Genomic DNA, 25,827 nt, shown 5'->3' on the forward strand with positions numbered 1-25,827 from the left:
ATAATCACCACAATAACTTACATCTTGTATCACTTTATAATTTATAAAGTATGTCCACAAATATTATCTTGTTTGAGAAGTTAGTATTCACATATATTTCTAGTACCTGTCTTAATAATAGAAGAGTGACTGTTAAAAATAATTTTGCGACAAATTGAAAGGTGTTTTTGTTTCCAACAGAGAAGGACTACACTCTGAAAGGGACATGCAGAACACCTTCAGTATTATCTCAACAGTCAAAAGCTAAGCTAATGTCTAGTTCTGTTGTGGTTAGACTTGCAGATTTCAATATCTACCAGGTATGTTTTTTATTCCAATTAAATCGTCTTATAAAAACAGTATCTCTCTAAGCAACTCAAATAAAAAATGCTAACATATTATTTTAAAAGTCTTTACAAGTTTTATGAAATGGCCATATTAGATGGCATAGAAAATATCAGTTTATTAATTTTTGATAATATGGTTACTTAGAGTTAGCCAAACTAACATTATAGGCACAGTCCTTAAGTTTGCCTAAATGCTTCTGACACAAAACAGAATGGTGCTGGTACAAAAACAGATGCATAGACCAGTGGAACAGATTAGAGAACCTAGACATAAAGCTGCACACCTACAACCATCTGATCTTCAACAAAGTCAACAATAATAAGCAGTGGGGAAATGGTTCCTTATTTAATAATGTTGCTGGGATAACTGGCTGGCCATATGCAGAAGATTGAAATTAGACCCTATCCTTTCACCACACACAAAAATTAACTCAAGATGAAATGAAAGACTTAAATGTAAAGTCCAAAACTGTAGAAACTCTAGACAACCAAGGAAATAGAATTCTAGACAATGACCTCCACAGATCTCATGAGGAAAACTCCAAAAGTAATTGAAACAAAAGCAAAAATTGGCAAGTGAGACCTCATTAAAGGGCTTCTATACAGCAAAATAAACTTTATCAACAGAGTCAACAGACATCCTACCAAATGGGAGAAAATATTTACAAATTATTCATCTGACAAAAGTCTAATATCCAGAACCTATAAGGAACTTAAATCTACAAACAAAAACCAAACACCGTTAAAAAGTGGACAAAGGACATGAACACACACTGCTCAAAGGAAGACATATATGCAGCCAACAAGCATATGAAACACTGCTCAACATCACTAATCAACAGAGAAATGCAAATCAAAACCACAGTGAGATACCATCTCACACCAGTCAGAATGGCTATTATTAAAAAGTTTAAAAAATAACAGTTGTTGGTGAGGTTGTAGAGAAAAGGGAATACTTATACACTGTTGGTGGGAATGTAAATTTGTTCAGCCACTATGGAAAGCAGTTTGGAGTTTTCTCAAAGAATTTAAAAAAGAAATACCAATTGACCCAGCAATCCCATTACTGGATATATATACCCAGAGGAATATAAATCTTTCTACCAAAGACACGTGCACTTGTATGTTCATGGTAGCACTCTTTATAATAGCAAAGACATGGAATCAACCTAGATGCCCATCCATGGTGCAATGAATAAAGAAATTGGTACATATACACCACAGGATACTATGCAGCCATAAAAAGAATGCAATCATGTTTTTTGTTGCAACATGGATGCAGCTGGAGGGCATTATTCCAAGTGAGTTAATGCAGGAAAAGAAAACCAAGTACTGCATATTCTCACTTATAAGTGTGAGCTACACATTGAGTGCACATGGACACAGAGGGAAACGGTAGACATGGGGTCTTACTTGAGGATGGAGGGTCATGGGAGGGTGAGGATTGAAAAACTATTTAATAGATAACTATGCTCACTATTTGGGTTATGAAATTATTTGTACACCAAACCCCAGTGCAGTTTGCCCATATAACAAACCTGCACGTGTACCCCCTGAATCTAAAGCAAAAGTTGGAAGAATCAAAGACTTTGTACACCAACTACAACTTTGGAAGTTTCTGAAAACTATTCTCAGGTTCAGTAATTCACTAGAAAGACTCACAGAACCCATTGAAATATATTAAAGTCTATTATATAAATATATCTAAATTATATATAAATCATATTTATATGAAATCTATTATAGTCACATTATACATCTGTTATAGTCACATTATACAAATTAGAACCAGCCTAGGAACAGATGCCTAAGGCAGAGTCTTTTTATGCCTCCCTGTATGAGTCTGTTTTCATGCTGCTGATAAAGACATACGGGAGACTGGGCAATTTACAAAAGAAAGAGGTTTACTGGACGTATAGTTCCGTGTGGCTAGGGAAGCCTCACAATCATGACTGAAGGCAAGGAGGAGCAAGTCACATCTTATGTGGATGGCAGCAGGCAAAGAGAGAGCTTGTGCAGGGAAACTCGCATTTTTAAAACCAGCAGATCTGTGAGACTCATTCAGTACCACAAAAACAGCACAGGAAAGATATACCTCCATAATTCAGTCACTTCCACCATCTGCCTCCCACAACATGTGGGAATTGTGGGAGTTACAATTCAAGATGAAATTTGGGTGGGGACACAGCCAAACCATATCATTCTGCCCTGGCCCCTCAAATCTTATGCCTTCATATTTCTAAACCAGTCATGCCTTCCTAACTGTCTCCCAGAGTTTTAACTCATTTCACCATTAACTCATAAGTCCATAGTTCAACATCCCATCAGAGACAGGTCCCTTCTGCTTATGAGCTTATAAAATCAAAAGCAATTTAGTTACTTCCTAGATACAATGGGAGTACAAGGCTTTGGGTAAATACAGCCATTCCATATGGGAGAAGTTAGACGAAACAAAAGGGGCCACAGGCCTCATCCAAGTCCAAAATCCAGCAGGGCAGTCAAATCTTAAAACTCCAAAAATGATCTGCTTTGACTCCATGTCTCACATACACGTCACACTGATATAAGAGGTGGGTTCCATGGTGTTAGGGCAGCTCCACTGCCGTGTCTTTGCAGGGTACAGCCCTCCTCTCAGCTGTTTCCGCAGGCTGGCATTTAGTGTCTGCTGGTGCCTTTTCTAGGCATGTGGTACAAGCTCTTGGTGGATCTGCCATTCTGAGATTAGGAGGATGGTGGTCCTCTTCTCTCAACTCCACTAGGTGGTACCCCAGTAGGGACTTTGTGTGGGGGCTTTGACCCCATATTATCCTTCTGCCGTGCCCTAGCAAAGGTTCTCCATGAGGGTCCTGACCCTGCAGCAAGCTTCTGACTGGGCATCCAGGCATTTCCATACATCCACTGAAGTCTAGGTGGAGGCTCCCAAACCCCAGTTCTTGACTTCTATGCGCTAGCAGGCTCAGCACCATGTGGAAGCTGGCAAGGCTTGGAGCTTGCACCCTTTGAAGCCACGGCCCAAGCTCTATGTAGGTCCCTTTCAGCCATGGCTGGAGTGGCTGGAATGTAGGGCACCAAGTCCCTAGGCTGCACACAGCACAGGGATTGTGGGCCCAATCCACAAAACCACTTTTTCCTTCTAGGCCTCTGGGCCTGTAATGGGAGGGGCTGCCATGAAGGCCTCTGACATGCCCTGGAGACATTTTCCCCAATGTGTTGGGGATTGACGTTAGGCTCCTCTTTACTTATGCAAATTTCTGCAGCTGGCTTGAATTCCTCTTCAGAAAATGGGATTTTCATTTCTATCGCATTATAAAGCTGCAAATTTTTTGAACTTTTATGCTCTCCTTCCCTTATAAAACTAAATGCCTTTAAAAGCGCACAAGTCACCTGTTAAATGTGTTACTTCTGCCAGATGTCTTAAATCATCTCTCTCAAGTTCAAAGTTCGACTAATCTCTAGGGCAGGGACAAATTGCTGCAGTCTGTTTGGTAAAACATAACAAGAGTCACCTTTGCTCCAGTTCCCAACAAGTTACTCATCTCCATCTGAGACCACCTCAGCCTGGATCTTATTGCTTACATCACTGTCAGCATTTTCATCAAAGCCATTCAACAAGTCTCTAGGAAATTCCAAACTTTCCCTCATTTTCCTTTCGACTTCTGAGCCCTCCAAACTGTTCCAACCTCTGCCTGTTACCTAGCTTCAAAGTGGCTTCCACATTTTCAGGTGTCTTTTCAGTAGCACCCCACTCTGTGAGTACCAATTTACTGTATTAGTTTGTTTTCATGCTGCTGATAAAGACATACCTGAGACTGGGCAATTTATACAGAAAAAAGGTTTAATAGATTTACAGTTCCACATGTCTGGGGAAGCCTCACAATTATGGCAGCAGAAGGCCAGGAGGAGCAAGTCATGTCTTACATGGATAGCAGCGTGCAAAGAGAGAGCTTGTGCAGGGAAACTCCCAGTTTTAAAACCGTTGGGTCTTGTGAGACTCATTCACTACCACAAGAACAGTACAGGAAAGACTCACCCCTGTAATTCAGTCACCTCCCACCAGGTTCCTCACACAGCATGTGGGAGTTGTAGGAGTTACAGTGCAAGGTGGGATTTGGGTGGGGACACAGCCAAACCATGTCACCTCCACACTATACTTAGGAAATAAGGCTGAGTCTTGGAGCACTTGAAATGTGAAACTTTTCCTCAGGACTTGTTAGCTTTCTAAGAATGTGCAACCCTATGCATAGACTTGTAACAATGTAGATGGATGGATGTTTAACAATATGCATGAAGTATTGCCTATGAGGTTTTACTCAGTCTCTAGGTGAATTGGTATTCAGATTACCCAAAGCCCCCATCCTGTAAACACACCTAGGCTACCAAGTGTGGCCAGCTCCACCCTGCATTGTCTTGTTATCATAAACTATCAGTTGTGGTGTCAGGGGCTGTGTTAGGCTGTTCTTGTGTTGTTATAAAGAAATACCTGAGACTGGATAATTTATTTTAAAAAAGAAGTTTAATTGGCTTATGGTTCTGCAGACTGTATTGGAAGCATGATGTGGGCATCTGCTTAGCTTCTGGGGAGGAGGCTTCAGGGAACTTTTACACATGGTGGAAGGTAAAGCAAGAGGAGATGTGTGACATGGCAAGAGCAGGAGCAAGACAGAGAGAGAGTGGGGCAGGGAGGTGCCACATACTTTTAATCAACCAGACTTTGTAAGAGCTCACTATTGTGAGCACATCACCAAGCCATGAGGTTTTCACCTCCATGACTCAAATACCCCCCACCAGGCTCCACCTCCAACATGGGGGATTACAATTGAACATTAGATTTAGAGGACACAGTATCCAAACTCTATCAGGGGCCCACTGTGAATAGTAAATTCCAATTCCTAGTTGCTTCCCAGGAGCAGGATCAAAGGGAGACCAATTTCCTTTTGGCTGTATGGAACTACAGTATGCTGTATATACTGTATTGGCTACACTGTGAATATAATTCTGTAGCTAAGAACTCTGTCCTATTTATACTAAGTCTTAGCTTATAATCACCTAACATGGTCTAATTGCAATGTTTGAGACCAATACAATAGGAATATATGACCAATGTTAAAAAATAAAAGATTTCTAGACTTGTATTATCATTTATAAATTGTTCTGGTTTATTTTCATAAGTCTATGGCTTTGAGACTTAGTTTATTTGAAAAGTTTTTATTTAACTCAATGATTCCCCTCTGGGACCAATTTTGCTCCCGAGGGGACATTTGGCAATATCGGAAGATAGTTTTGGTTGTCACAACTGAACAGGGACGCTGCTGACCTCTAGTGAATAAAGACCAGTGATGCTGCTAAACATCCTACAATGTGCTGGTCAGTTCTCCTAATTGTTAGGAAGAATTAGCTGGCCTAAAATGTCAAAAGTGCCAATTTTGAGAAACTCTGATTTAGCAGTTGCTTTCATTGTGCAGTTACTACTTTTTTTTTACATTCGATATACACTCATGTGTTGCTTAATGATGGGAATATTATTTCATCATTTTGTGAATGTCATAAACCGTACTTAGATGGTATGTAGCCTACTTACACTCCTAGCTTATATGGTATATCCTATTCCTCTTAGGCTGTGATCCTGTATATCATGTTACTGTACTGAATACTGTAGCAGTTATAACACAATGGCATTTGTGTATTTAAACATAATAAAACATAGAAAATATACCGTAAAAATACAGTATAAAAGCTCTGTTATAATCTCATGGGATCAGCATCTTATAAGTGGCCTGTCATTGGCAGAAATGTCATTATATGGTGCATGACTACATATGTACTGCAGCTTTTTAAAAGACTTTAAATTTTAAGATTTAAATAAACTTATGTGAAAATGAGAAGAATCACTTATACTCCTACATGGTTGCAAGTGAAATACAGTAAGAAACCCCACATATACATACATAACCATATCAAACACAAAACAAAATAAACAAAAGTAAGTAGAAGAACAGAGGATAGATAGTATGTTTGTCCCAATTTGAATAGGTTTTTAATTATTAAAGGAAAAAAGAAACTGTTATTTGTTAAAATAAGTTGACACTTTGAATTGAAAAGAATTTTTTTCCTTATATTTAGAGAAAAGCTTTTTAATTAGATACTGTAAGGAACTGACTTGAATTTATAGACTGTACAAATTAAAATGATTGATTAAGCAATTTGGCTGGGCACGGTGGCTCATGCCTGTAATCCCAGCCGTTTGGGAGGCTGAGGCAGGCAGATCACTTGAGGTCAGGAGTTGGAGACCAGCTTGGCCAACATGGCAAAATCCCCTCTCTAGTAAAAATACAAAAATTAGCCGGGAGTGATGGTGTGTGCCTATAATCCTAGCTACTCAGGAGGCTGAGGCATGAGAATCACTTCAACCCAGAAGGCAGAGGTTACAGTGAGACAAAATTGCACCACTGCACTCCAGCCTGGATGACAGAGTGAGACTCCATCTCAGAAAAAAAAAGAGAAATATTGATTAGGCAGTTTATGTAAGAGGAACCATAAATAAACCATTGAAAAATTATTCCACTTCATATGAGACATGATGAATGGAAAAAAAATTGAATGATGAATAGAAAAAAAAAATCTTAAGCCGCATCCCTGGGTCTACTAAGCTAATACAAATAAATGAAACTGATAAAACTTTATTAGTTGAACTTTGTGAATATTAATATATACATTTTTGATGTAATTAACTAGGAGAAATGGATGAAAAAAAATGTAACCAGAACCTTAAAACTAATAGTTTTTTCAAAAAAAAAAAAATCCAACTGTTATTTTAAACTCAGGTACTGTGCAGGTTTGTTACATTGTTATATTGCATCATGCTGAGGTTTGGGATGTGATTGATCCCATCATCCAGGTGGTGAGCGTAGTACCCCAGCGGTTAGGTTTTCAGCCTTTGTTCTCCTTCCCTTCCTCCTTTTGGGGTCTCCAATGTCTGTTGTTCCCTTTTTTGTCTCCAAGTGTACCCAACATTTAGCTCCTGCTTGTAAGTCAGAACATGCAGTACTGCAGCCTCACCAGCATCTGTATTTTGACTTTTTAATAGTAGTCATTTTGACTGATGTGAGATGGTATCTCACAGTGGTTTTTATTTACATTTTGCTGATGATTAGTGATATGTTGAGCATTGTTTCATATGCTTGTTGGCTGCACATGTCTTCTTTTGAGAATTGTGTGTTCATGTCCTTTGTCCACTTTTTAATGGTGTTTGGTTTTTGCTTGTTGACTTTTGTTTAGGTTCCTTATAGATTCTGGATTTTGGATTTTTGTCAGAAAAAATATTCACAATTCTTAAATAATTGTGAATATTTCTCCCGTTCTGTAGGATGTCTGTTGATGGTTTATTTTGCTGTATAGAAGCTCTTTAATGAGGTCTCACTTGTCTAGCTTTGTTTTCATTGTGATTGCCATTGAGATCTTAGCCGTAAATTCTTCGCTAAAGCCTATGTCGAGAATGGTATTTCCTAGCTTTTTTTCTAGGACTTTTATAGTTTGACCTCTTATATTTAAATCTTTGATCCATCTTGAGTTAATTTTTGTATATAGTAGAAGGTAGGGGTCCAGTTTCATTCTTCTAACTATGACTAGCCAGTAATCCCAGCTCCATTCATTGAATGGGGGGGTCCTTTCCCCATTGCTTATTATTGTCGAATTTGTCAAAGATCAGATAGTTATAGGTGTGCAGCTTTATTTCTGGGTTCTCTGTTCTGTTCCATTGATCTATGTCTCTGTTTTTGTACCAGTACCATGCTGTTTTGGTTCCTTACAGTCTAAAGTCAGGTAATATAATGCCTCCAGCTTTGTTCTTTTTTCTTAGGGTTGCTTTGACTCTTCAGGTTCTTCTTTGGATCCCATATGAATTTTTAAATATTTTAAATATTTATTTCTGATTTTGTGAAAAATGATATTTGTAGTTTGATAGGAATGACGTTGACTGTAGATTGTTTTGAGCAGTATGGACTTCTTTGTTTTTTTTTGAGACAGGGTCTCATTCTGTTGCCCAGACTGGAATACAGTGGCGCAATCTCAGCTCACTGCAACCTCTGCCTCCGAGTTCAAGCGATTCTCTTGCTCAGCCTCCCGAGTAGCTGGGATTGCAGGCGTGTGCCACTATGCCCAGCTGATTTTTGTATTTTTGGTAGAGGTGGGGTTTCACCATGTTGGCCAGGCTGGTCTAACTCCTGGCCTCAAGTGATCTGCCCTTGTTAGTCGCTCAGAGTGCTGGGTATGAGCCGTCGTGACTGGTCCAGTTTTTGTAGAGATCGTTCACCTTTTTGGTTAGATGTATTCCTAGGTGTTTTTGTTGTTGTTGTTTTTTAATTTGATTTTCAGTTTGAATGTTATTGATATAGGTAAATACTACTGATTGTTTACATTGATTTTGAGTCCTGAAACTTTATTGAGGTTGCTTATCTGTCCTGGGAGCCTTTTTGTGGAGTCTTTAATGTTTTCTAGATATAGAATCATTGTCAGCAAAGAGAGATAATTTGATTTATTTTCCTATTTGGATGCCTTTTCTTTCTTTCTCTTGCCTGATTGCTCTGACTAGAACTTCCAGTACTGTGTTGAATAGGAGTGGTGGGAGGGGCATCCTTGTCTTGTTCCATTCCTTAAGGGAAATGCTTCCAGTTTTTGTCCCTCCAGAATGATGTTGGCTGTGAGTTGTCATAGATTACTCTTACTATTTTGAGGTATGTTTCTTCGATTCATAGTTTGTTGAGGGTTTTTATCATGAAGGGCCATTGGATTTTATCAAAAGCATTTTCTTTGTCTATTGAGATAACCATATGGTTTTTGTTTTTAGTTCTGTTTATGTAGTAAATCACATTTATTGGTTTGTATATAAATGTCTTTTTGGAAAAATAATTTAAGCAATCAAACTATTTGACAGAAGTGTTTATACTTATTATTTTTAAATTAGTTATTTTTTATTGTAAGATATGACTGAATTTACTATAATTTTATATATTTTTTTTATATTTATATTAATATATATTTAGGTTTTTGCTATTGAAAGTAATGGCAAAACTGAAATTACTTTTGGACCAACCTAATAATGTCGGCTGGGTGCAGTGGCTCAATCCTGTAATCCCAGCACTTTGGGAGGCTGAGGTGGGTGGATCGCTTGAGGTCAGGAGTTTGAGAGCAGCCTGACTGACATGGCAAAACCCCATCTCTATCAAAAAAACAAATCTATGTCTATATCTATGTTAATATTACTAATCTGTATATAATGTAATAATTGACATTAAATACATTCATATTACTGTGACCAGTACCATTATTCATCTTCAGAATTTTTATTATCTCAAGCTGAAACTGTGTATAGCTCTATTATTTTTCATAATGGAGAAATTATGATAAATAATTATTTTAAATAGCATACATGGAAGCATTCTGGATCTGAGGACTTGGATCTATGTCCTGACTGCCGTTTACTTATCTATATTATCTGATAGAATATCATTATCATTATTTTTCTATCTGTTGTTTTAAGGCTCACAATAATAAGTTCACAAGAAATGATGTACAATGTTGATTTTGTGATTGATAAGGGTCCAAAAAGGTTATAGAGTTTTCTGAATAGTTGATGGGTGTTTAAAAATAATTCCATGTAAAGTTAAATATATAATAAAGTTTACACTGGAAATTAACCATTAGCAAATTTTTGAAAGTAGTTTTAAAAGTACTGTCTGGGTTGCATAAATTATTTTGAAAGGTTTTTATTCAGTGTGATTTCAGTAAACTTGTTTATCTTTTCAGGTCTCTACAGCAGAACAATGTCGTTCTTCCCCCAAAAGTATGATTTGCTGCAATAAAAAATCCCTATATCTTCCACAAGAAATGTCAGCTGTCTATATAGAATTCACAGAATATTACTATCCAGATGGAAAGGATTTTCCAAGTAAGAGCGTTTTCTATTATTATTTGTCCTTTATTTGGGAAGGTGTTTTTTCTTGTTAATATTTTTGAGTTTTATAGATACGAAAAAAGAAATAAAACTATATTGTTCCTTGTTTTATTATATTATTATTTTTTTAAGAAATAGCGTCTCACTATGTTGCCCAGGCTGGTCGCAAACTCCTGGGCTCAAGCAGTACTCCTGCTTGGCCACCCAAAGTGCCACTGTGCCTGGCCCCTGTTGTTTTTCATTGTTATTACGTACAGTACATAACTCTAGTCTAACAGTTTTACATGTTGTTATTATTTGGTCATATATCCTTTTCCCTCCCTAGCTTGTAGAATCCTTGATGGCAGGAATCATGAGGGGTTTTTATTGTTTTTGTTTTTACTTTTGTTTTTGTTTTTTTAGACAGAGCCTTACTCTGTTGCCCAGGCTGGAGTGCAGTGGTGTGATCTTGACTCACTGCAGCCTCGGCCTCCCGGGTTAAGAGATTCTCGTACCTCAGCCTCCTGAGTAGCTGGGATTACAGGCATGCATTACCACACCCAGATAATTTTTCTGTATTTTTAGGAGAGACAGGGTTTCATAATGTTGGTCAGGCTAGTCTTGAACTCCTGATCTCAAGTGATCTGCCCACCTCGGACTCCCAAAGTGCCAGCATTATAGGCATGAGCCACCGCATCCAGCCCATCTGATATTTATGATTCATTTTATCCCAGATATTCAATTCACTTTGTGCCTAATAGCTGTTTGTTAAAGAATCAGTGAAAGTTAGGTTATTTGTAGAATGAAGTCATTTGTTTCTCCATAGTAAAATTCCATTTATATTTCAGCTATATAACTCCACTTATATATTATTGAAGAAGTAATAGTTGAAGTTGGCCTTTCAACTGTAGAGAATTTTTTTTGACTGTTTAAAATGCCCAAATGTATACTTTGGGTACCTTTTGGCATTTGCAGTTTTCAGAAAAAATGAATTACTTGAATTTTTATTTGTAGAAGATTCTTTGGCTTTCTAACATTAAAATGATTATACATTTGTATTTTTTGAATATTAAAACTCTTGGGCTTCCTAACATTAAAATGGTTGTACATTTGTATTCTTCTAATATTAAAACTCTGTGCTATTGTCTCAGTTCCTCTAGGAATTCTTTTTTTTTTTTTTTTTTGGAGACAGAGTCTTGCTCTGTCACCCAGACTGGAGTGCAGTGGCATGATCTTGGCTCACTGGAACCTCTGCCACCCGGGCCCAAGTGATTCTTGTGCCTCAGCCTTCCGAGTAGCTGGGGCTACAGGTACGTGCCAACACTCCCAGCTAATTTTTGTATTTTTGGTAGAGATGGGGTTTTGCCATGTGACCAGGCTGGTATCCAACTCCTGGCCTCAAGTGATCTGCCTATCTCAGAATTCTTAAACTAAATGTTGCCCTCTTTTATGTGATACTTTTTTATGTGAAAAATCATAGTTGAAAGTATTTAGATAAAATAGGATACATTATCAGAGGTAACAAGTTGTATGCCCTTTCTTTAAAAGTAGAACTCCAAAATACTTAGACCTACTTTGCCCATTTGTTTAACATTGAGTTATTAATATATATTGTTTTTTTTTTTTTCTGATACAGAGTCTTGCTCTGTTGCCCATGCTGGAATGCAGTGGCACGATCTCAGCTCACTGCAACCTCCATCTCCCAGGTTCAAGCGATTCGCCTGCCTCAGCCTCCTGAGTAGCTGGGACTATAGGTGTGCAATACCACACTGGCTGATTTTTGTTTTTTTTTTAATAGAGGTGGGGTTTCTACATGGTGGTTAAGGTGGTCTTGAGCTCCAGGACTCAAGTGCTCTGCCCTCCTTGGCCTCCCAAAGTGCTGGAATTATAGGCATAAGCCACTGTGCCCACCCTATTAATATATGTTTTTAGTTTCGCAAGGAACTTCTGATGCTCAGACTGTAGTTTTGCCTTTGTTGCTAGATTAACAGATGGCATCCTGGGGATTACAAAGATGTCCATCTGTTTTATTGCTTTATTCCTAATTTGTGTTAAACTTCTGGCATCAACCAGGTGCTGTGGCTGATACCTGTAATCCCAGCACTTTGGAGGACGAGGTGGGCGGATCGCCTGAGGTCGGGAGTTCAAGACCAGCAATGAAACCTCATCTCTATGAAAAATACAAAATTAGCCAGGCATGGTGGCACATGCCTGTAATACCAGCTACTCAGGTGACTGAGGCAAAAGAATTGCTTGAACCTGGGAAGCGGAGGTTGCCATGAGCCGAAATCATGCCATTGCACTTCAGCCTGGGCAACAAGAGCAAAACTCCATCTCAAAACAAAAAACAAAACAAAACTGGCATCTCATCCTGTTTTCATGTTTTCAACAGTCTTTAGTGTTTTTTGTTTGTTTGTTTATCTGTGTGTATTTCTCATTTGTTTCTTTCAGCTGCCTTTCTAAGCAGATGAGAAAACTCAGATAGATGAAGACATTTGCTCAGCATCTTATAGGGAGTAAAAAGGCACAGTTGAAACTCAAGCATTGTCTTGTAAATCTTAATTCATTGTTTTTTCCTCACTGTATTACACTACTCCCCTTTGCCCCTATATTCACCATAGCCATTGTCTGTTTTTGCATAATCATAGTATTCCAGCCATGCCCCCATAAATGTTTTTCTTAAATAAAATATATCATTGGGGCCGAGTGCGGTGGCTCACGCCTGTAATCCCAGCACTTTGGGAGGCCGAGGTGGGTGGATCACGAGATCAAGAGATCGAGACCATCCTGGTCAACATGGTGAAACCCTGTCTCTACTAAAAATACAAAAAAAAAATTAGCTGGGCATGGTGGTGCGTGCCTGTAATCCCAGCTACTCAGGAGGCTGAGGCAGGAGAATTGCCTGAACCCAGGAGGCGGAGGTTGCGGTGAGCCGAGATCGCGCCATTGCACTCCAGCCTGGGTAACGAGCGAAACTCCGTCTCAAAAAAAAAAAATATGTATATATCATTGGACAAGTAATGTTTTAAAATTTTATTCTCTTTTATTTTTATGTCAATTTAAAAAAAAATTTCCTTAGGTTATTAAGGAACAGATAGTGTTTCGTTACATGAGTAAGTTCTTTAGTGGTGATTTGTCAGGTTCTAATACACCCACCACCTGAGCAGTACACACTGCACCTTATTTGTAGTCTTTTATCCCTCACCCCTTTCCCACCCTTTCCCCCGACTCCTGAAAGTCCATTGTATCATTCTTATGCCTTTACATCCTCATAGCTTAGCTCCCATTTACAAGGGAGAACATACAATGTTTGGTTTTTCATTCCTGAGCTACTTCACTTAGAATAATAGTCTCCAGTCTAATCCAGGTCACTGCAAATGCTATTAATTCATTCCTTTTTATGGCTGAGTTGTATTCTGTCACACACACCTGACAGTTTCTTTATCCACTCTTTGATTGATGGGCATTTGTGTTGCTTCCACATTTTTGCCATTGCAAATTGTGCTGCTGTAAACATTTGTATGCAAGTATCTTGAATGACTTATTTTCCTCTAGGTAGATACCCAGTAGTGGGATTGCTGGATCAAATGGTAGTTCTATTTTTTGTGCCTTTTTTTTTTTTTTTTTTTGAGACAAAGTCTCACTGTCGTGCAGGCTGGCTTGCAGTGGTGTGATCTCAGCTCACTGCAACCTCCGTTTCCTGGGTTCAAGTGATGCTACTGCCTCAGCGTCCTGAGTAGCTGGGACTACAGGTGCACACCACTGCACCCAGCTAATTTTTGTATTTTTAGAGATGGGGTTTTACTATGTTGGCCAGGATGATCTCAAACTCGTGACCTTATGATCCACCCGCCTCGTCTTCCCAAAGTGCTGGCATTACAGGCATGAGCCACTGTGCCCAGCTTACTTTTAGTGCTTTAAGGAGTCTCCACACTGTCTTCCATAGTGGTTGTACTAGTTTATATTCCCACCAGCAGTCTAGAAGTGTTCTCTGTCACCTCATTCATGCTAACATCTATGTTTTGATTACAGCCATTCTTGTAGGAGTAAAGTGGTATGACGTTGTGGTTTCGATTTATACTTCTCTGATCATTAGTCATGTGAATTTTTTCATATGTTTGTTGGCCATTTATATATGTTCTTTTGGGAATTGTCTGTTCATGTCCTTAGCCATCAATCCCTTTGGTGGGATTTTTTTTTTTTTTTCTTGTTGATTTGAGTTCATTGTAGCTTCTGGATATTAGTCCTTTGTCAGATATATATAGATTGTGAAGAGTTTTTCCCACTCTATGGGTTGTCTGTTTATTCTGCTGACGGTTCCTTTTGCTGTGCAAAAGCTTCTTTAATTAAGTCCCAGCAATTTATCTTTGTTTTTATTACATTTCCTTTTAGATTCTTGGTCATGAAATCTTCGCATAAGCCAATATATAGAAGGGTGTTTCCAGTGTCATCTTCTAGATTTTTATAGTTTTAGGGCTTAGATTCAAGTCCTTAATCCATCTTGAATTGACTTTTATATAAGGTGAGAGATGAGGATCCAGTTTCATTCTTCTACATATGGCTAACCAATTATCCCAGCATCATTTGTTGAAAAAGGTGTCCTTTCCCCACTTTATGTTTTTGTTTGCTTTGTTGAAGATCAGTTGGTTGTAAGTATTTGGTTTTATTTCTGGATTCTCTATTCTGTTCCATTGATCTACGTGCCTATTTTTATACCAGTACCATGCTGTTCTGGTGACTGTGGCCTTAAAGTATAATTTGAAATCAGGTAATATGATGCCTTCAGTTTTGTTCTTTTTGCTTATTCTTGCTTTAGCTGTGCGGGCTCTTTTTTGGTTCTATATGAATTTTAGAATTGTTTTTTCTAGTCCTTTGAAGAATTATGGTGATATCTTGATGGGAATTGCATTGAATTTGTAGATTGCTTTTGGCAGTATGGTCATTTTCTCAGTATTGATTCTACCCATCAATGAGCGTGGGATGTATTTCCATTTGTTTGTGTCATCTGTGATTTCCTTTAGCAGTGTTTTGTAGTTTTCCTCGTAGAGGTCTTTCACCTCCTTGATTAGATATATTCCTAAGTATTTTATTTTATTGTTTTAGAGCTATTGTAAAAGGGGTTAAGTTCTTTGATTCTCAGCTTGGTCACTGTATATAGAAGAGCTACTGATATGTGTATATTAATTTTGTATCTGAAAACTGCTGAATTCTTTTATCAGCTCTAGGAGCTTTCTGGAAGAGTCTTTAGGATGTTCTAGGTAAATAATCCTATAATCAGCAAATGGTGACAGTTTGACTTCCTCTTTACCTATTTGGATGCCCTTTATTTCTCTCTTGTCTGATTGTTCTGCCTAGGACTTCTAGTACTTTGTTGAAGAGGAGTGGTGAGAGTTGGCATCCTTGTCTTGTTCCAGTTCTCAGAGGGAATGCTTTCAACTTTTCCCCAATCAGTATTATGTTGACTTGCTGTAACAAATACCACAGACTGGGTGGGTTAAACAACAGAAATTTATTGTCTCACAGTTCTGAGGCTAGAGATCCAAGGTGGACTTCAGCAGGATTGTTTCTTCTGAGACTGTTCTCCTTGTAGATCGCTGTCTTCCCCCTATGGTTTCACATGGTCTTCCGTGTGTGTGTGTGTGTGTGTGTGTGTGTGTGTGTGTGTCCCCGTGTCCATCCTGTTCTGCTCTTATAAGGATATGAGTCATATTGGACTAGGGCCACCCATTTTATCATAATTGTCTCTTTAAAGGCTTTAGCTCCAAATGTATTGTGAGCTACTGGGGGATAGGACTTCAGTAAATGAATTTTAGAGGGACTAATTCAATCCGTAGCAATAAGTATAGCATTGTTAGTCTTGTTTTTAATGCGTGTGTTTCTTTTACATATTTAATTTGCACCCTTCTCCTTTCCCTTAGTGATGTCAGAATACTGTAGGTTTCCACAAGCTGATTTCAACGATTATTAACTACATACTAATCTATTTTATAAGTAGACCTCTGTTGGAAACTGCATATAGATCTTTCTACTGCTTAGTGTCCTGGGTTCCTTTCTCAGTCCCAGATCTGCTTTCAGGGTTCTTTCTGTGCTGTAGCTCTTGGGCAGCATTTGCTTCCTAGTCTGCTCTGTGGCTACCATCATCACTCAATCTGTATGTTGAGATATTCCTTCTTCTTCTTCTTTCCTTCCAGAGTGTGATACAATCTCTGCAGCACCCACTTTATTTCTATTCCCAGAGGCAAGCATCTCTACTGCACAATTGCATGTCTCTGATAGACTTGAATTATAATTTTTCTTTGTTTGTATCTGTTTCATGTAATAAACTATGAACTTTTAAGGGAAAGGGACCATGCCCTATTTGTTTTTGTGTTCTTTGTGCTTAGAGTAAGACAGACAATGTAGTTGACATTCAGTGACTCTTAAAGGAAGGTGAATGAATAAATGAATTATATAAGCAAGTAAACCCTATTCAGGACATTGTTACGTGTTCTCTCTCTACTGATATCTTACACCTTAGATTTATTTTTCTTAAATTTAGTCTAAGTGTTTTAGATATGCATAATTTTAGCTTTGGTAGAAATAAATATCTCTGAATTTTTAGAATAAAGGATCTTCATCAAGGTGCTTTGAAAACAAAATGGCTTTTATGGTAGAAAAATGTGTATATTTCAGAAAGTGATGTACCCTCTAATTGTAAATATTAGTTTGTTTTGGGAGAGCTGTGAAAAAGAGTGAATTCCCTTTATTATTCAGGAGATACTTGATATTCTAGATATTCTAGGCCTTGATTAAAGTGGGGAATAAATTTATGCATGGTCCTTTCTTTCAAGGAGATCCTGCTAGCATAGCACTTTCATAAGAAATTGGTCATTAGACTTAGTTCTCTCGTTTTAGAGGATTTAGATTAAGATTCAGGTTGTAAAGTCTTTACAGAAATACGTGATCGAGGACCACTTTGATGTGATACTTCATCAAGAAGATGTTTTTAGAAGTTTGCTTCTTGGTGAATACAACCTCAGGAAAGAAATTGAAACAATGCTTCTCGTTTTATGCAGTTAGTTTTAGAATAATTTATATATTCAAAACATTTATGTGTTTTATAGATTTATATTTTAAAATATTTAAATTTTTTTTCAGTTAGTGAGGCATGGAAAATTTGTCTAAATGTGTTTGCTGTCATTCACATGTATCACTTTGATTTTATAAATAACACCTCAAATTTATCTTATGAGAGAATAAAACTGACTAAACATGAATGTTCTGTTCTCAGGGAAGATTTAGAACCATCCAATTAAAAATTAAAAAAAAAATCTTTTCTCCACAGTTCCATCTCCCAACCTCTATAGCCAACTGAATGCACTACAGTTTACTGTGGATGAAAGAAGCATTCTATGGTTGAATCAATTTCTGCTGGATTTAAAACAGAGTCTTAATCAGTTTATGGCTGTGTACAAGTTGAATGACAATTCAAAATCCGATGAGCATGTTGATGTTCGAGTTGATGGCTTAATGCTAAAGGTATCATATAAGCAGTAGCAATGATTTAATTCAATTTTGTTCTTTTTATTTTACGATTTATTGTGTACATATATATGTTACATTCATTTTTTATGTTATGTTTTTTAAAAAGATAATTCTCTTCTAGTGGTCATTTAAGTTCTCTTTACACAGTTTAATAAAAAGATTTGATGGGAAGAGTTAGTGTTTTATGTCTTAATAAGAAAGTAATATTTTGGAGGAAAGGTCAAGAAGAATTTCTGAGCTAAGTCATATTCTCTTAGCTTCAAGATGTATGGTTTTGCCAGTTGGATAACATTAATTTTTCTTCTCTTCTAGTTTGTCATTCCTTCTGAAATGAAATCTGAATGTCATCAAGATCAGCCACGTGCAATTTCTATTCAGAGTTCTGAAATGATTGCCACAAATACAAGGCACTGTCCAAACTGTCGACATTCTGACCTAGAAGCTTTGTTTCAAGACTTTAAAGATTGTGATTTTTTTAGTAAAACATATACCAGCTTCCCCAAATCTTGTGACAGTTTTAATCTTTTACATCCAATTTTCCAGAGACATGCTCATGAACAAGATACAAAAATGCATGAAGTTTATAAAGGAAATATTACTCCCCAATTGAATAAAAACACCCTTAAAACTTCTGCTGCCATGGATGTTTGGGCTGTGTACTTTTCTCAATTTTGGATAGATTATGAAGGGATGAAAAGTGGAAAAGGACGGCCAATAAGTTTTGTAGACTCATTCCCTCTTTCCATTTGGATTTGTCAACCAACAAGATATGCAGAATCACAAAAAGAGCCACAGACTTGTAGTCAAGTGTCTCTAAATACATCACACAGTGAATCTAGTGATCTGGCTGGCCGATTGAAGCGGAAGAAGCTCTTGAAGGAGTATTATAGTACAGAGTCTGAGCCCTTGACAAATGGTGGTCAGAAACCTTCATCAGATACATTTTTCAGATTTTCCCCTTCCTCGTCAGAGGCAGATATTCATGTCCTAGTTCATGTTCATAAACATGTCAGCATGCAGATTAATCACTACCAGTATCTGCTACTGATTTTCCTGCATGAGTCACTTATCCTGCTTTCAGAGAACTTAAGGAAAGATGTAGAAGCTGTGACTGGCAGTCCTGCTAGTCAGACATCCATTTGTATTGGAATTTTACTTAGAAGTGCAGAACTGGCTCTTTTGCTCCATCCAGTGGATCAAGCAAATACTCTTAAGTCTCCTGTTTCTGAAAGTGTGAGCCCAGTGGTTCTTGATTATTTGTCTACAGAAAATGGGGATTTTTTGTCTTCAAAACCAAAACAAATTAGTAGGGATATAAACAGAATTAGAAGTGTAACTGTTAATCATATGTCGGACAACAGATCTATGAGTGTTGACCTTAGCCATGTCCCTTTAAAGGATCCTTTGCTTTTTAAATCAGCTAGTGATACAAATCTGCAAAAAGGCATTTCTTTTATGGACTATTTATCAGATAAACATTTAGGGAAAATAAGTGAAGATGAAAGTAGTGGACTTGTTTACAAAAGTGGTTCAGGAGAAATGGGATCAGAAACAAGTGACAAAAAGGATTCATTTTATACAGATTCAAGTAGTATTTTAAACTACAGAGAAGATTTGAATATGCTGTCATTTGATAGTGATGGTAATCAAAACATACTTTCAAATAGTTTAACTAGTAAAGGAAATGAAACCATAGAGTCGATCTTTAAAGCTGAAGATTTGCTTCCAGAAGCAGCTTCACTCTCTGAAAACCTAGAAATCAGTAAAGAAGAGACCCCTGCAGTTAGAACATTTAAATCACAGTCATCTTTAAGGTAACAACATTTTATTGGCCTTTTTAAAAATTATTTTATCTTGCTGAGTGTGTGTACATGTGAGTGTATTTTGTTTTTGTTTTTTTTAATCAATTAAAATACCATTTATTACAGTAAAATCGTATATGTGCATCGTAGAAAATTAGAAAATACAAGTAAGGAAAAACTTAAAAATTAAACCTTCACATTGTTACCGTCAGAGATCCCCTAAGTTAACTCTGTAGTAAATATGTTTCTTAACTTCGTTAGGCATGTATTATACGTAATATGTGGTTTTATATATTTTTGACCAAAACAAAATTATACTGTTTAGCACCTGTTTTCCTTTTTTTTTTTTTTTTTTTTTATTGTACTTTAGGTTCTGGTGTACATGTGCAGATCATGCAGGATTGTTGCATGTGTATTTTATTTTGAGGCAGAAAACCTCATGACAAAATATGGCATTGTTAACACGTGGAAGAGTAGATGTTTCAAAATATGAAAACACTTTGCAGTTATATGTTTAAATATAATTTAAGCTATGGATGCCATATACATAGTTTTAATTTTGTTAGAAACATCTTTTAAGATAGAATTTTTTTCTTTATATATAATAAGTTTCTAATAATTTTGTTAACAGTGGAAAGCCTAAGGAACGTTACCCACCCAACGTGGCTCCTCTCTGTGTTTCTTATAAGAATATGAAAAGAAGCTCTTCACAAATGTCATTGGATACCATTTCACTTGACAGCATGATATTGGAAGAACAGTTGTTAGAAAGTGATGGAAGCGATAGCCATATGTTTTTGGAAAAAGGTAAAGTGATATGGTTTAAGAATTTATATTACATACATATACCTTAGAAGAAAGGGTATGCCTCTAGTTATATTTAATAATTGTTAACTGTTTCCATGCTTTTTAAAGTTATTGAACATAACTAAAAATAACGGAATATTTTTACCTATATTCAATAATTGTCATTGAATTGTTAATATTTAGTTATTTTTAGTTAAATTCAGCAATTGTTCATTATAGCCCCCTAAAAGACTTATTTATATATACATGGACTATATAAGAGTACCTAACTTTCTTCTAATGGTTGTTCCACTGTTTCTTTTAACCAAATACTCCTGCCTCTCTATGACTGACATCCAGCAATTATTTGTATCCAGTCATTTAGACCATAAGGCAGCCAACATTAAGGCTACCAGCTTCTATTACAGAGACTCCTATATTTGGAAATTTGATTAGGTGGGCTTAATTTGCATGGTGAATTCTGCTAATTTACAAAATCAGGATTCTTTCACATATATGATAGTGTATGGTGGAACTACATGATTTCCCCATTTTATTGAGAGACAACCAGTGCACCAGTAAAGACTGCTAGAAATGACTTAGAAGGTGTGTTAGTTGCATCTTCCTCACTAAAGCATTAGGGAGTTTGTGAATAGGAATTAGAAGTATGGGACTTAGTCAGAAAATAGTTGCTGCAGACACAAAAACATAGGAGACCAGTGGCAAATATGAATTAGTTTCTGTTTTCATTTTTTTTTTTTTTTTTTTGGAGAGGGAACCTCACTTTGTCGCCCAGGCTGGGGTGCAGTATTGTGATCTCGGCTCACTGCAACCTCTGCCTCCTGGGTTCAAGCAATTCTCCTGCCTCAGCCTCCTGAGTAATAGGGATTGCAGGTGTGTACCACCATGCCCAGCTAGTTTTGCATTTTTATTAGAGATGGGGTTTTGCCATGTTGACCAGGCTGGTCTTGAACTCCTGACCTCAAATGATCCATGTGCATTGGTGTCCTAAAATGCTGGGAGTACAGGCATGAGCCACACCTGGCCTCAATTACTTTCTATTTGAAAGGAAATAAGCCTATTGATTTCGTTGAAAAGTTTAGATCATTAGTAATATAATTAATATAGCAAGTATGTAATAAGTAATAATATAACATAACAGGTATTATTAATGTAAGTACCATAATAGTAGCTACCATTTATTGCCAGGCACTATCTCTTTTGTTCTGCTCTCACAGAATACCACAGACTGGGTAATTTATAAAGAACAGAAGTTTATTTCTTACAGTTCTGGAGGCTGGGGAGTCCAAGATCAAACCTCATCAAATTGTAAAGGTTGCATCCTCTGGAGGGCAAGAGAAGCTGCCTGAAGCCTCTTTTGTAAGGGTCTTAAACCCTTTGTGTGGGGGCCTGCTCTCATGGGCTGATCACCTGTTAATGCCCCACCTCTTAGTACTATAACTTTGGCATCACATGAATTTTGAAGGGACATAGTCAAACCATTGCAGGTGCTTAAATAATTCACTTCTTTTAATTTGAATTACAACCCTGTAATAATAGAAGCTAACATTTATTGAGCATTTACTTTGTGTTGATACCATTCTGTATGCTTTGTATATATATTAATGCATTTAATCCTCACAACAATTCTATTAGTAGTATACTGTTATCTTCAGAGAGAGGTTAAATAACTAACTCAAAGTAACACAACTAGTTAGTGGTTTAAATTCAGGTGTTCTGGCTCTAGAACCTACTGTCTACTATGTACCAAATTGCTTCAACCCTATAAGGTATAAGTGCTTATTCTTATCCATCTTTTATAGATAAGGAAACTGAGGCTCCTGAAGTTTGAATCGTTTTCCTATAGTCATATTATTGTACACAGAACTGGGATTGTCTTTCTTGTTTGTTATTCTTCTTTTTTTTTTTTTTTTTTTTTTTGAGTTGCAGTTTCATTCTTGTTGCCCAGGCTAGAGTGCAATGGCAGGATATTGGCTCACTTGCAACCTCCGCCTCACTGCAACCTCTACCTGCTGGATTCAAGTTCTGCCTCAGCCTCCCAAGTAGCTGGGATTACAGGCACTGGCACCACGCCCAGCTAATTTTTGTATTTTTAGTAGAGACGAAGTTTCACCATATTGGCCAGGCTGGTCTCAAATTCCTGGTCTCAGGTGATCCTCCCATCTTGGCCTCCCAAATTGCTGGGATTACAGGTGTGAGCCACCATGCCTGGCCTCTCATTTGTTATTCTAAGCTAATATTTACTAGGGACTTACCATAACAGTTACTATTTTAACTATCTTACATGTATTTAATCTTCAAATAAATTGAGGTAGGAACTGTTATCTTCATTTTATAGGTGAGACAAACAAAGCCTAGGTAGGTGAGCAGCTTGCCCAAGGTTACACTGCTAGTAAGTGGTAGAGTTTAGCATTTGAACCCAGTTAGTCAGACTTCAAAGTCTGAACTCTTCTATCTGATGCAAACACATCTTCTTAAAACAAAATACACCCTTTACACAAGACAGAGAAAAATCTCTCTACTAGATCTCAGTTTACTTTATCTTGGTGGGAGACACTAATCAGTTTACCTTATATGATAGATGATATTTAATAACAACAATAGCAAACATTTGTTGAACCACTCCTAGTCATGCTGCCAAGTGCTGTGAAACATATTTAATCATTAAGACCATAATATGAGGTAGTTATTATTATTGATCACTTTTCTATAGATTTTGAAACTAAAGCTTAGAGAAATAAGATATTTTGTCCAACAGTTATAGCCAGGAAGTAGTAAGAGGCAGATTTGTCAGCTAGCCTGACTGAAGAGCCCAAGTTTTTAACCAACCATTAAGCTATTCTAGCTCCCCAGACTTGGGGAATGTGTACTGTACGTAAACAAAAATTCTCAGTCTAACTCCGTTACAAAATTCTCAGTCTAACTCCGTTACAATTCATAGCAATCTTCTTTCCAGCATATCATGTGAATGTAGAAGAGGTACTGATATGAGTCGTGAAAATATATTCTAGATTTGCAGATAGCTCTGGTTCCCCTGGGCCCCCTTTCTGGCTTAAAATCCTACCTTAACAGAAAATTTTTTTCCTATGATCAAAATATACTTCAAAAACAATGTTCTTGTGGCAGATAACCCTACTTAATCTCAAATCATCAGTGATTTTATTATTTCTAATAATTAAATAATAAGTAAAAGTGACTACCAGTCAGTGTGGAAAATACAACTACAATTTGGAAAGTAAAATCACCAAAAAGTTGGCCGGGCGCGGTGGCTCAAGTCTGTAATCCCAGCACTTTGGGAGGCCGAGGCGGGTGGATCACGAGGTCAAGAGATCGAGACCATCCTGGTCAACATGGTGAAACCCCGTCTCTACTAAAAATACAAAAAATTATCTGGGCATGGTGGCGCGTGCCTGTAATCCCAGCTACTCAGGAGGCTGAGGCAGGAGAATTGCCTGAACCCAGGAGGCGGAGGTTGCGGTGAGCCGAGATCGCGCCATTGCACTCCAGCCTGGGTAACAAGAGCGAAACTCCGTCTCAAAAAAAAAAAAAAAAAAAAAAACTCACCAAAAAGTCTCACATTCACAAGATGTCAACTGTTCCTTTACGAATTTGTGTATGTACCCATATATTTGTATATTTGCTGTCATATTACATGTTTGGTTTGTAGCCTGCTTTTTATCTTCTGTAAGTATTCTCTAATATTATTTAAACTCCTTTGAAAATATTTTTAAGCTTATATAAAATTATTTTAAGAATGTATCATGGCCTTTTAAACATTTTCCTGATGTTGGATGTTTAGATTGTTTATAATTTATCAGTTATAAAAGTGCTATAATTGTATTATTGTTCACAAATTTTTGTCTCAATTTTTGATGACTATCTTTGAATAGATTCCAGCAGTAGACTGTTTTTAGGATCTTAGAAAGTGTGGAGACTTTGTAACATTTTAATGACATGCATTCCTGATTCTTTTGAAGGTACTTACTCTTTTTATGTCAGGGTCATTAATTTTCATTGGAAGGAGACTCTGGCATTTTGTTTTTTTGTAAGAAATATATGAATATTCTCTCATTTTAAAAGGAGAATAGGATGATACTAAGGTCACACCTTCAATTTTTACTCTAGGCATTTTCATATTATCCAGTTTATCTGCTTTTACCATCCACTTTTTGTATATATACTTCCAGGCCATTATCTACGTATTTGTATATATGTGTGTCAGATATATACACAGGTATATGTATACAAAAAGATATGTATGTATATATGTGCATGTATACATATTTGTGAATGTATGTACATATTTATGAACACACATAGACATATAGCTGGACCATCAACCTACGTCTGGTCCTTAACTAGTCTTTCCACATCTCTTCGTGTCCATTTGCAGTTCATTCTTTATTCTATAGCCAAAATACTCTTTTTTTTTTTGAGACCGAGTCTCGCTCTGTCACTCAGGTTGGACTGCAGTAATGCGATCTCAGCTCACTGCAACCTCCGCCTGCTGGATTCAAGCGATTCTCCTGCCTCCTCAGCTCCCCAAATAGCTGGGATTACAAGTGTGTGCCACCACATCTGGCTAATTTTGTATTTTTACTAGAGATAGGGTTTCACCATGTTGGCTAGGCTGGTCTCAAACTTCTGACCTCAGGTGATCCGCCCACCTTGGCCTCCCAAAGTGTTGGGATTACAGCTGTGAGCCACTGTGCTCTGCCAGGCAAAATAGTCTTTTAAAAAACACAAGTTTCATCATAGCATTTACCACTGTATTGCTAATAACTTACAATTGCTATAAGGCTCTTAAGTTAAAAATTCTTAACATTACTGACAATGCTCTGTATGATGCGGCTCCAGCTTACTTCTGATGTTTTCCCAGGTGCTTATTATACTTCAGATGGATCATAGTTTACTTCAGTCTTTCTGTCACTTTCTTTACTGTGATAAGCTTTTCCATCTCTGTTTGTTGTACCTGTTCCTAGAATGCTCTTTTTCTTTCTGTTTATTTTATTATTTTTTATTTTAATTAGAGTAGTTAAGGACAATTCTTTTGTCTTTTTTTCCCCACCCATTATTTTATCCAGTCAGTGTTTTTCAGCATGTCTTTTTGCTCTCCTTACAATTATTCTTTTCCCTGTAAATTAAAAAAACATTTTGTTTTAAATTTTTTAAAAGGAGCCAGGCGCAATGGCTCATGCCTGTAATCCTAGCACCTTGGCAGGCCAAGGCAGGCAGATCACTTGAGGTCAGGAGTTCGACACCAGCCTGGCTAATTGGTGAAACCCAATAAAAATAGAAAAACCCACTAAAAATAGAAAAATTAGCCGAGCGTGGTGGCGCATGCCTGTAATCCCAGATACTTGGGAGGCTGAGGCAGGTGGAGGTGGCAGTGAGTCATTGCACTCTAGTCTGGGTGACGGAGTGAGACTCTGTCTCAAAA

The 25,827-nt window shown here is 37.3% G+C and overlaps 1 protein-coding gene across 4 annotated transcripts in view; it reads left to right on the forward strand.

Annotated features, from left to right (window-relative positions):
- BLTP3B (bridge-like lipid transfer protein family member 3B) overlaps positions 1 to 25,827 on the forward strand; it is an 85,979-nt gene that overhangs the window by 47,462 nt on the left and 12,690 nt on the right. For all 4 annotated transcript variants that reach the window (XM_074402361.1, XM_003929597.4, XM_010340204.3 and 1 more), the window contains 5 exons: positions 181 to 299; positions 10,128 to 10,269; positions 17,579 to 17,772; positions 18,091 to 19,592; positions 20,212 to 20,387. In XM_074402361.1, the coding sequence (XP_074258462.1) occupies positions 181 to 299; positions 10,128 to 10,269; positions 17,579 to 17,772; positions 18,091 to 19,592; positions 20,212 to 20,387 (2,133 nt within the window). The remainder of the gene's footprint in view (positions 1 to 180; positions 300 to 10,127; positions 10,270 to 17,578; positions 17,773 to 18,090; positions 19,593 to 20,211; positions 20,388 to 25,827) is intronic.

This window comes from Saimiri boliviensis, chromosome 7 (genome assembly GCF_048565385.1).
Source record: "Saimiri boliviensis isolate mSaiBol1 chromosome 7, mSaiBol1.pri, whole genome shotgun sequence".
Classification (NCBI taxonomy): domain Eukaryota; kingdom Metazoa; phylum Chordata; class Mammalia; order Primates; family Cebidae; genus Saimiri; species Saimiri boliviensis.